This window comes from Engystomops pustulosus, chromosome 9 (assembly GCF_040894005.1).
Source record: "Engystomops pustulosus chromosome 9, aEngPut4.maternal, whole genome shotgun sequence".
Classification (NCBI taxonomy): domain Eukaryota; kingdom Metazoa; phylum Chordata; class Amphibia; order Anura; family Leptodactylidae; genus Engystomops; species Engystomops pustulosus.
In genome coordinates, this window is record NC_092419.1 from 56,848,973 (window position 1) to 56,862,303 (window position 13,331).

At 40.9% G+C, this 13,331-nt stretch overlaps 1 protein-coding gene across 3 annotated transcripts in view; it reads left to right on the forward strand.

The window, feature by feature from the left end:
* TRMT12 (tRNA methyltransferase 12 homolog) overlaps positions 1-13,331 on the forward strand; it is an 89,323-nt gene that overhangs the window by 38,530 nt on the left and 37,462 nt on the right. For all 3 annotated transcript variants that reach the window (XM_072124097.1, XM_072124098.1, XM_072124099.1), the window contains exon 3: positions 8,148-8,316. In XM_072124097.1, the coding sequence (XP_071980198.1) occupies positions 8,148-8,316 (169 nt within the window). The remainder of the gene's footprint in view (positions 1-8,147; positions 8,317-13,331) is intronic.

Here is a 13,331-nt window from a genome sequence, read left to right on the forward strand (position 1 = left end):
AGGCTGTATAATGATGAGCTTCCTGGTGCTGGTGGCCATGCCCCCTGCAGCCTGTGTGTGCATGTGTGTGTGTGTTTAGGAGAGATACAGCAGCTCCATGTTACAGCAGATTCATGTGTAGCTGATGTCTGTGTCTCTGTGTATTAGGAGGATGCAGCATGTCAGCAGGTACAGCACTCACACTAGCCATGCTTTACTATACATTACACACAGACATGAGCAGGGGGGGGGAGAGGGGAGGGGTAACAGGGGTGACATCACTGCCTCTGACCATGTGACCAGCCTCATTTACAGGATAAAGAATAGATGATTTTACAATGAATAATGTATGAAATAACTAGATAAAGGCTGGGATGGGATCCTTGTGAGCTGCTCCAACAGGTAGTGGTGACAGGACTAGTGACACAGACCTGATGACAGGTGTCCTTTAATCCATTAGTTAGACGACCTTCTAATCTCCAGCTCAGAGAAAATTCTAATATCCCAGAGGGACACAACTATAGAGGTTCTAGAACATCTAGGTTGGATAATAAATTACGAAAAATCAAACCGTCAACCAAGCACCAAATTAAAATTCCTGGGGATTTTACTGGACTTGGTACATCAGTGCTCACTTCTTCCAGAAGAGAAAGCTCAAAATCTTATATCCCAGGTATCGAGTTTTCAAAGCAGGCAGAATTGTTCAGTCAGAGAAGCCATCAAACTCCTAGGACTTCTCACAGCCTGTATAGACGGTGTTCTTTGAGCTCAAAACCACACAAGAGACCTTCAGAATTGGATCCTTATGTCCTGGGCCAGAAATTTGGACCATCTGGAGAGGAAAATCAAGAATCCCCTACATGTAAAAAATTCCCTAAACTGGTGGAAGACAGTGGATAATCTAGCCAATGGCTTAAAATGGAACAATTTGCCAACAACAACTATCTTTACAGATGCAAGCAAGACAGGTGGGGGAGCAAAGCTTCCAGGGAAACTGGTTCAGGGCCAATGGTCCCAATCAGAAAAAGATAGATCCTCAAACTACAAAGAATTGAAGGCGGTTTGGGAAACCCTGAAGATAAGCTCAAATCAACTACAAGGCCAAAACCTCAAAATACTATCGAACAACATGACCACAGTGGCCTATCTCAAACGTCAAGGGGGCACACAGTCTACATCCCTTCTCAAATGATCAAAAAAGATCTTATGGGCAGAAGAAAATGTCCTCTCCCTGACGGCATTCCAACTAAAAGGATCAGAGAACAGAGAATCAGATTTTCTAAGCAGACACACTCTGGATCCTCACGAGTGTTGCTTAAACAAGGAGATCTGCTTCCATCTAACTCAAAAATGGGGAACACAGTTGATAGACCTGTCTCTGCCACCAGAGAAAATAGAAAAGTGGACCACTATTTTTCTTTACAGAAGAACACTCTTTCTAGATGTCTTCAGTCACAGTTAGCATGTAAAGCCAGCTTATGCCTTATCCCTCCACTTCCACTAATCTCAAAAAATCAGACAAGAAAATATCAAGATCATTTTAATAGTGCCTCTCTGGCCAAAGAGAAGCTGGTTTCCAGCAATAAAGTACATGGCATTGGAAGAGCCAATTATTCTCCCTCAAAGGAAGGATCTCCTGTATCAGGGGGCAGTTTATCATCCCAATCCAGAATCCTTCCAACTATCGGCCTGGATCCTGAGAAACAGATATTAAGAGCTAAAGGTCTCTCAGACATTACATTACAGGCAAGTAGGAAACAAGTTACCTCAGCTATCTACCACAAAATCTGGAAAAGATTTGCTTCATTTTGCCGTCCTGAAATTCCTAATCTGCCTTCTCCCAACATACAGCAGATACTGGAGTTTCTACAAGCAGATCTTTCCAAGGGCCTAAAGATCAGTACATTAAAAGTCCAAGTCTCAGCCCTCAGTGTCTTCTTTGACTTGGACCTAACATTCCCTTTAAGACTCCTCCCTGGGAGGATGTAAAAACATTACATTAAAAACTGCCTTCCTTGTTGCTATAACAGCTAAAAGATTAGGGGAAATTCAAGCACTTTCTGTAAACGAACCTTATTTCGAAAAATTTCTGATGATAGGATCTCTCTAATGTTTGATCACAGTTTTCTTCCCAAGGAAACTACAGACTTTCATCGCAGTCAGGAAATTGTCCTCCCCTCCTTTTGTCAAAATCTCTGGATCAGATCTGTAAAGCTGCAACCTGGTCCAGCTCCGTTACATTTGACAAACACTAGCGATTGGACTTACCTGCCAAAGACTTATCATTTGGTAGAAAAATTCTACAAGCAGTAGTCCCTCCCTAAAAAAATAAGTATTCTGGTACATCTTCAGGTGGGCCGTCATGGAAAGCGAGAATTAGACTCACCAGTAATTTGTTTTCCATTTAGTCCACCATAACGGCCTGGAATTTTTCCCAACCCTTACAATGTTACTGTATGGTGTTGTTGTGGAGTACATGGTATGTGGTATATGGTTTTGTTCATGTAGTTATTTAATAGACACTGGAGAGGGAAGCAGTGGGATGGACATTTAACCTCTCTTCTTCCTGTCCCTGCAGAGGTCAAGGGGTAATCCTCTAGGTGGGCTTTCATGGTGGACTAAATGGAAAACGAATTACCGGTGAGTCTCATTCTCGCTTTTTCAGGATACTTCATGTTTATAGTCGAACTGGATAAACTATTACAAAAAGCAGCTGATAAGAAAAAAGGATTCCCAGAAGTAAGAAGGATCCCTAAAACTCCTTCCTTTTGTCTTTCTTGAGACGCCCAAGACCAGTTTAAAGCGTCAAAACCAGCGTCAAAACAAAAAACAGTGACGCGTGTATAGGAGGGCAACTTCTCTCTTTTCTCAGTCAGTGGAAGAAAGAGTGGATTCTGAAAATCATCGAGTTAGGCTACAAAATAGAATTCTGATCCCCTCCTACACCACAATTCCTGATATCAAGACAACCTTCAAGACAAAGGCTATCACATCTTTTTGGGAAACCTGAAGGAACTACATACAATGAACCTAATTGTTTCTGTGGAAGTAAAAGGGAAGGGATTTTTTTTCACCACTTTTTCTTGTGAAGAAACCAAATGGGACCTTCCGATTATTAATAAACCTCAGGCGGCTAAGCAAGAGTATTAACTACAAACGTAGTGCACCATAAATCCAAAGGGCGCCTACTACAACGTCCCAATACACATCATTCCAACAGTTTCTCCGATTTGCAGTAAAGTCTCTTCAGGGCCAGAACATCAATTTCCTTACTCTTCAGGATTTCATCCATGCCAAGAATTTTCACAAAACTCGTGGCAGAATTCACAACATTCCTGAGATAGTGGGTTCACCCAGGAGGGATTGTCCGCTGCATCTTCTGTGAAGCCAGGCAGTAATCAAGGATTTCAGTACAGCCCCCTCCCCACATCAGAGTTATTGATCATCCACAGAGACCAGGCAATCTTAACCTTGAGACAACTAGGCTGGATTGTAAACCTCAAAAAAATTCAGACCTGTTCCCAGATACAAAGAAGCGTAATGTTATATTCGGGTCTACAGATGACCTTCCTGCCTCAGGACAAACAAATCAACATCATGGGACTAGTCTACTCCTTTCAAAGAGTCCTCGTGCAGCATCAGAACAGCCATGAAACTTCTAGGGCATCTGACATCTTGCATAAGATGTATGTTTGGGCACAGTTTTATTCAAGACATCTGCAGAATTGGACCTTAAGAGTTTAGGACAAAAACCTGAACTATCTGCACAATATCTATTCAGACAGACGCAAGTTGGGGAGCATTCATCCTAGACACTTACTTGCAAGGTCCTTGGTCTCCCCAGATGACGAACCAATCCTCAAATCTAGGAGAACTGACAGGGGTCTGGAATACCCTGAAAATACTTCCATCGTAACCAAATCAGAAATGTGAAAATTCTATCCGGCAATATCACGACAGTCTCATACCTTCGGAGTATGAATCCTAATTGCAGATTGCTGGTTTCCTAAGTGGACAGAAACTGGATTCCCACAAATGCTTTCTGAAGAAAGACATTATCCGGCTCCTAGAAATAGGGTGTTCCAACCATAGAAAAATAACCAAACCCTGGTTTTATATTCTCTTTTTCCCAAAGACACTCTAGTTCCATATCCCAGGCTTGGCTCAGACTATGCGTTTCCACCTCTTCCACTGATATCCACAGTCCTAGAAAAAAATTCAGTCAAGTAGAACAAAAGTCATTCTGATCAGTCCCTATTGGCCCAAAAGGTTGTGGTTTTCCCTGCTACAGAAATTAGCCATAGCAGGACCGTTCTCTCTGCATGTCTCCTGAGAGGGTCCTCTTCCTAACCCAGTGCATATCTGAAGAGGTCATACAGACTTTATCCACCTGTTGCAAAGCCGCCACTATCAAAATTTACACTAAAATCTGAGAGATATTTGTGTCTTGGTGTGCAGATTCTCCACCAGACCTCAAGAACCCTAATATATGTCCAAATTTCAGAGCTTGGGGCTTGTTTTAGCTTTCCACTCTCCACATTAATAAATTTATATTTATTAAAGCTATCGTAAAATTCCTTCAGACTATCTGATCTGACGTTCCGAAATAGGGCTTCCATTTAGCCCTTAATGCCTTAACCAGAAGCCCCTCTGAACTGATCTCTGAGTGTGATATTAAACATCTAACCTTTTAAAGCTTCCTTACTGGTGGCAGTGACCTCGGCCAGGAGAATTGGAGAAATCCAAGGCTTTTCATCCAAAGAACCTCATCTCTCTATCCTGGAGGACAAGATTATATTGAGGTTAGATAATTCCTGCCATCCAAAAGTGGTCATAGAGCTCCACCGTAACCAGGAAATTCTACTGCCCTCCTTCCGCAACAAACCAGGTAACCAACATGAATAATTTTGGCACACACTTGATGTAAGAAGAATAGTGATTGAATATCTTGATAGAACTAAATCCTTTTGCAAAAAATCTATTAAATTTTTTGGGAAAAACAAAGGACCTAAAGCTTCAAAATCTTCTATCGCCAGTTGGATTAAATCCACCATTACCTATGCCTGTGAATCAGATAACTTAGATTCCCTGAAAAACATTAGAGCACACTCTAGTAGAGCTATGGCAGCCTAATGGGCTGAAAAAAGAGGAGCTTCTATCTCTCAAATATGCAAAGTAGCTACCTGGTCTTCTACCTCTACCATTGCAAAGCACTACTGCCTGAAATGAGCTTTGGGAGAAAAGTACTCCAGGCGGTGACCCCTCCCTAATTATTTCATGTGGTAAATCTCCATGTGCCGTCATGGGGAAAGTTATGGAGAACTGGTTATTCTATTACCTTGAGTATACCCATGATGGCCATAATTTTCCCTACCCTGTTATTTTGACTTTTTGTTCTATCTTCCTCTCCTCCTGAGGTTATTTAGAAGTCACTGGCATGAGAGCTTATGGGAGAGGTCTTTATCAAGGTAGTGATACGCGTGGGGCATCTATCCCCAGCACCCCGCTCTCATGGCCTAAGCATTGAGGTATACATCTTTGTTATTTGTACATGGTTTCGTGCTGATCCTTGAATTGTGTGTCCATCCATTATTGTGTTTCACCCCTCTTTTTGTTGTTATCTTGCATTTGTATGGACTTGTCAAAAGATTTGATTAGCTCACCATTTATAATATTTATTTCTGTACATTGTTGTATACTATGTTGTGGCCAGTAGGGGGAGCTGGAGTTCCGGGAACAGTGCACATTATCATGTGTCCAGCACTTTCCCGAAAATGTCATTCATTTGTGACATCATTCACAATTTTTAAAGGTTTTTAAGCATGTTTTGTGGTGTATTTTTTATTTCTAAAGATATTATTTGCTTCATCTATTTTTCATTTTTTGTGGCTTTTGATTACATATTTTGATCAGTGGTTATTGTTGGGCAGTGCTGGTCTACCTCTTGTGTGTCATGATGGGATCATGGAAACAGAATTACCAGTTAGTTTAATTCACATTTTTGTCTTAGTGCAGAGGTAGGCAAAATTTTTTATACCTTACAGTTGTTCTTTAATTTAACATTTTCTCATGCCTCTGGACACATTCAGACCAACATATTTAGAAAATCTACATCCACCAATAGCTTCCTTGAATGGCAGAGTTGGCACCCCCATCTTTGAAATTAGGGGTGCTTACCGGACAACCTTTGAGGGCAGGACATAACTTGTCCTCAAATTTCTTCATGAATGCTGACAGCTGTACAACAGATTTTAGGTTAAGGTATACCATAAGCGACCCCCGACAGTTGACTTTCTAGATCAAGCGATGAGTAAAAAAGAACCAAAATACCATCAGGTGCATTGCAACATATGATGGATTTATACCAGAGATGATATGTAAAATTCTATACATTGACGACTTGATCCTGATCTTGCAAAAGTGCCAAACCACAAAGCATCTACAACAGAATCTTAGAGATCTTCTGGTGCATTGCCACCTTGGTGCAAAAACAGCTTGAAAGAAAAATTGGTTAACGTCCAAGGTATTAGGCAGTTATCCCTGGGGCTTAAGGATTTTTTTTTTTGTTCTTTTGTCCCTTCGTGATAAAAGCTTGGTCCTTTGTCAATCCTGTAGACAAGATTCTAGCAAAAGAGAGTCAGCAGCAGCCATTCCTTGCCTAGCACAACTAAGATACAAAAGCTGTAGGCTAGCTCTTTTACAGATCCTGCTATGACAGCCATGGGACCCTCGGTAAGGATCCCTGCTGTCATAGCATCCGTTCTGTTTCTTCTGACGCCACCATAAGGAGCACCAACCAGATCCCAGATGGTTCCACTATCATTAAAGTGCAATCGCAGGGTTAAGCCTTAGGTTGTTAGCTGCATATAAGGCCCGGGAGACCTCTCTATACATTCTTAACAAACGTGATGTACATTAAAAATAATGTAATTAAAAAAATATATCCACCATCCACCAATAAAAAAAAAAAGCAACGATTTTAACTCACAGAACACAGAAATAAGCCATTGTCTGGTCTGAGGCATTCTGTATCAGTCAGTGCCTGGCATATTTTCCAATCTTTTTATTATTTTTTTTACAATTTTTACAATGAGATGACAAAATATAAAACAATATTCACAATGTTTGCCAAAACAGAAACATAACTAATTTATCGAATGCTCATTTCAGTAGCAATGTTTAAAACCAAATAAGGTACAAACACATTAAATCATATGCTAATAAATTTTACCTAAGCAGCATTGCAATTGTAAGTGTATCCAGGAACAATCATTACTCTGAGGTGTATAGGAAAGTGTAACCTAAAGGTGTCTGGGGACCATCCAGAAATTTAGGTGGGTGGGAGGGAGGCTTGGATCCCTTTGGGAAGGGGGTGGGGGTACCCTAGAATACCAATCCAAAGGAACCAGATCCTCAAGAATTTTAAGATTAGTTACAGTTACTAAGAGCACATGGTTCACATGGTGACATAGATGCAATACCTCATTCAACCATTGTGAGGTAAATGGAGCATAGGAGGAGTGCAAATGTAAAGGAATCGAGGATTTTGCAGGCAATGTCTGTTATAACTGTTCTCCTGTAGTGTTATACAACTGGAAGGTCCCAAGCGTTGTTTAAGAATCTGTACCACCTCTTCTTCCGAGGCATTTTGCTCTTCAACCTGGTGTTTGATGTTTGTGTGGTTGACCCTCAGCTGGTAACAGGTTATTGCCCCTTTGTTTAATGCATGATGAAAGATTATTACAAATGCCTAAATTAGCTATGTAAGCATAGAAAACAGTGACCGTAATGATTTTATTGCAAAATTGCCATGATCATTATCATTACGTATGCCTATTAATTATTTATTTGTATTACTGAAGATTTCATTTGAATCCTCGGCTAAAAATACTTCTCAAATATGTTAAGAGGAGTATTCTTTCTCTTCTGGAAAAAATGTAGTACAATCTCTGTTGGCTACAGATGTGCCTCCCCAGCAGAACTTATGAGTTTCTTTTTATTGCAGACCTCTAATTGCAGAAGGAAAACATTGAGCAGCCCATGTATTAACTTGATTAGTTAGGTCTCTCATATCAGCCATTCACCATTCATTAAAAGATATGATGATAGATAAATTGATGCTCTATTATTTTTCCTTTATTTCTTTCTATTCTGTATTTTTGTTACAGAGAGTACTTGGAGAATGAAGGTATTCTAGATGTTCGATATCGTGCACAAAAGCTTGATGATGGTATGGTTGCCCTTCCAGTTCTTGACGAAAAATTTAATTTATCCGTAGAAGAAAAACTGTTAGAAATGATAGCACCTGGCAGCTCATGTAGCAGAACTTTGATTTCTGTAAGTATTGGTTTGATTTATTTTATTGCTATATGACCATTTGTAATTCACACAGGTGTTTACAATGCAGGCGATGCATCCTTTTTAGGTGTACACTCCAATATAGTTGTTAAAGGATGTTGTTTGCAGTTTGTAAAAAGCTTTGTATGGAACAAAGCAAGATAGAATATAGAAGAATATTCTCGCTTCAGATGAGGTCATTCATTGGTTCGTACCCAATAAGTTATTTCCTTTTAAAAGTACTTGGAATTGTGTAGACCTCACTATGCACCTGGAAACACACCTGCAGCCATGAAAACTTTTTTTTTTCTTTACTCATGTGTGGAGGAAAGCCAAAGCTGCATATCACACTGAACACCCCGGGGGCGTCTCCTGTTTCGAGGGCTGGGCCCGTTCCGACCCTCGTGATTGGCCGTGGGCCACTCCTCTGCTCATGAAGGGGAAGGACTTTGGCTTTAAAAACCTAGAGTCCCCTCGCGCGCACTGCCGCTGTTATCAATGCGGGGACACGCTATGCGAATGTGTACCATCACACAATATGTGTATATCTCTCTATAATATATCTGATCCCTGATGAATGTTAGTGAGTCAGGAAACGCGTTGGGTCCTAGTATCTTAGGAGTGGTAGCTCAGGATAGCGAATATTTGACAGCTGTAGTGGTCGAGCAGCTAGGAGTTACCTTTACTCCAGTTAGACCTATTAGCAGTCCCCTATCCACTAATGACACGAGCAGATAGCCTCCGATACATTTTAGGTTTACTCCAGGTCAGGCCAAATATACGGCTATAATACTGGTGCTAATCTTTAGCTGTCCGCATGTTATCGAACCATCTGTGAGAGGGGTGGCTCTGCCATATTTGCCCGACATCCGCTATATGCAGGGCTTATGGTAATATTCAGTAGCCCATACCCCCGCTGTTTTTTCTGGTCTCAGTCTAGGTCAACCTCAACAGGTTTTGAGCTGGGACCAGTTTTGTTGATACTTTTTAAAAAAATACCTATTTGTGGTGAAGGTTGGTTACCTCAACACATTCATGTTATTCTTTTAGCGCATATCTATTAAAAGTCATATTTTATACTCTTGATACTCTCTATTCCCCCACTCTCAGTGAATTTTTCACCCCCAACAAGAAGCATGGTGCCTCCCTTCATCATGATCCATCTGGATTGAAAATATTTATTAAAACATTAGTTTTTGCATCAGAATCTTCCAAAAGTTCCAGTGTCAAAACGTGTTGTCAATTTTCTGAAATAAAAAATCTTTTTTTCAAGTTACAATCTTGATATCGGCACACAGAGGTAGCGATAACGTCTATGACGCATGTAGAGGCTGATTTACTCCCCCACATACTGTCTGTATGTGGGCTGTCTTTTCCAAGTGGCGACGGTACCGGCTGCGATCATGCAAAAGAGGAAAATATCCTTTGCAGGATCGCAACGCTGAGTGGCTGGAAGTAGGATAGAGAGGGACTTCCTGCTGACTGTCCTTGTTTCTCCCATGGGGCGTGGAAAGATAGGTGAGAGATGGAGGAGCCGAGCAAGGGGTGGGAAAGAGCCGAGCGAGGGGTGGGAGAGGAAAAAAAATATGTTCCCCTAACCCCAGGGAGGTTCTGGGGGCTGCCGTCAGCCATAGTCCACCCTGTAGGTTGAAATTTCTGATGAGACAATAAGGCTTCATTCAAACAAATGTATGCCCGCCAGGCCGTAGCCGAACAGGCATGCGTTGGCGCCCTCTCCTTTGAAAGGCATTGTGTACGGGACGTAACAATGCAGCAAAGGTTTACCGGTAACATCCGTGATCGGTGCTAGCACCGATCGCGGGTGTTTCTCGCCAATCGGCGCCGGCAATGCTGCCGGTGGCTTCAAAAAGATGGTGGCACATGGGTGCCGCCATCTTGCCGGGGATCGTTGCTCCCGTGACGTCATCGGGGAGCAGCGATCTGTCGCCATGACAGCCTTGGGTCTTACAAAGACCTGAGGCTGTCTTGTTTTAACCCATTCTGTAGTATGGCAGTACATGATAGGATCGATCAGAAAACCTAGGATTAAAGTACCCTAGGGAGTCTGAAAAATAGTAAAAGTAAAAATAAAAAAAAGTTTGAAAAAAATTATAATAAACTCCTAAAAATTCAAATCACCTCCTTTCCCTAGAACTGATATAAGTATTAATAAACAGTAAAAATCATCAACTCCATTAGGTATCGCCGCATCCGAAAATGCCCGATCTATCAAAATATAATAACGTTTTTTCATTGCGTTTAACCCCATAACGGAAAATAGCACCTAAAGTTGAAAATGGCACTTTTTTGCCATTTTGAAAAATATAAAAAAATCTATAAAAAGTGATCAAAAGGTCGCACAGTCCTAAAAATTATAGCAATGAAACGCCATCAAAAGTCGGAAAAAATGACACCACAGCTCTGTAGCCCAAAGTATGAAAAAGTTATTGACGTCAGAAAATGGCAAAATCAAAAAAAAAATTTTGTACAGGTGGTTTTAATGTTTGTAAATGTATGAAAACATTATAAAACCTATACAAATTTGGTCTTCCCATAATCGTACCGACCAAAAGAATAAAGTAGACATGTCATTTGTGGCACAAAGGGAAATCTGTAAAATCCAAGCCCACAAGAAAACATCGCAAATATAGATTTTTGAAGGTGCTGAGTGAAAAATGGAAGTGAAAAAAACTAAAAAGGGCCTGGTCATTAAGGGGTTAAGCCTTTTTAATACTATTACAGACAGTGACAGTTTCCAGCAATCTCTAACCTTTTGTTGGTATTTAAACAAATGCAGGTCCATGTTAATAATAATAATAATTCTTTATTTATATAGTGCACACTGGTTACGCATGTTAACCCTTTCCCTGCCAAGGATATCCTCACAGGGTGGCACCTCTATGGCCAAGGACTTATGAGATACTTCTTCTAGAAGCCATAACTTTGGATCCCTGGCACCTATTATCTCAGTGCTTTTGTATCTCTAAAAAAACCCTGTAACTAAAATTGGGTTTCTACACTTTTTCACATTTAAAGTAACAATTTATTTGAAAATCACTTCTAACTGTACTTCAACAGTTAATATCTCCGGTTCCCTAGCACCTAGAAAAATAATATCTAGCCTTATATGAAAGAAGACATTCTCCTCTTTCAGATGAAAAAAAAAACCCGAGAAGTGCCAGGGATCCAAAGTTCTAGCCCTCTGACATGTGCCCTCCCTCCAGTTTCAGCTGGAAAGAGTGTGGAGCAGGGTGCACGTAATAGCGTGTTGCTAAATTTTGATAAGGGATCATTTTAACTAATTTTCATGTTCTAAACCTTTCCTACCGAGAAGAATTTGAGAGCACACTTGCATGATTGTTTTTTTTTTTTTAATGTAAATTAAGTGAGAGGATCCATGGCCGATGTTGGCTTTTTTGCTACTCAAGGCGAAAAATATGGATAGTATATACAGGCAGGACCCCCCAACCCACATAGATACTTTATACAGGCAGGATCACTACCATTTTACTTGACAGTAAATGGTGGCCTTATGCTAGCCATACGAACGGCAGCTAGCATACGGCCTCCATAGAAGTGTACAACACGGCACAGTGAACACATACGTCTATCTTTTGCTTTATCAACGGCCCAGCAGCATGTCTCTCTATGTAGGAGTGAAGAGCGCTCCATACTAACATGCTGCACCAGGATCACAGCCTAGGTCTGGCATACGTTAGTGTGAAAGCAGCCTTCGATAGCTACTAGTACCTTTCTCAAATAGGTACCCAGAAAGGATTAAATCATGACTTCCTAAGACCTTGTGCAGATAGTAATTAAGTTTTAACGATCAGAGAGTCGCCTAGGTAAATACATATCATGGTCTGGTTGACCAATTCCATATCTATGCTGGATAAAGTGAAAGCTGGAGTAACAACAATGTTGCTTTCTGGAAGGAGTTTCAGATCTCCAAGAAGGCCCAAGTCAGTAAGATCAAGACTAATGGGCACTAGGGTTGCATGATACATTGAAATGTCAGTACCCTTTCGGTTTTAAAAGAAGCAAAATGGTTCAATGCCAGGATTTCTTGTGGTTCAATCCTGAGCATGTGATTACTTCTCCACCAATCTGAGCACATGCAGTGTGTGAACCGTGGGCAAGAAGTAAAGACACACAGACTAGGAGATTCGCTTGAGGTAACTTCATGAAGTGTAGTGCCCCTGCCTTAAGTGCCACTGTCAGGGGCATAACTAGAAAAGGCAAGGCCCCATAGCAGACTTCTAATTTAGGACCCCTTCTGACTTTAACATATTACACTCATATATACACACGTATTTCTATACCTATATACATAAACAAACAGTTCTTCACTCATACACACACTTATACACACATATAGAGCTTATACACATCACATATACACACATATAGTGCCATATACAGATGTACATCATATATACACAAACAGTATATACAAACCATAAACCATATACACATACAGCATGCAGACATCAGATACATACATATATACAGCATATATACATCACTTATATGTGATATATACACTCACCGGCCACTTTATTAGGTACACCATGCTAGTAACGGGTTGGACCCCCTTTTGCCTTCAGAACTGCCTCAATTCTTCGTGGCATAGATTCAACAAGGTGCTGGAAGCATTCCTCAGAGATTTTGACCATATTGACATGATGGCAACACACAGTTGCCGCAGATTTGTCGGCTGCACATCCATGATGCTCTATTGGATTGAGATCTGCTGACTGTGGAGGCCATTTGAGTACAGTGAACTCATTGTCATGTTCAAGAAACCAGTCTGAGATGATTCCAGCTTTATGACATGGCGCATTATCCTGCTGAAAGTAGCCATCAGATGTTGGGTACATTGTGGTCATAAAGGGATGGACATGGTCAACAACAATACTTTGGTAGGCTGTGGCGTTGCAACAATGCTCAATTGGTACCAAGGGGCCCAAAGAGTGCCAAGAAAATATTCCCCACACCATGACACCACCACCACC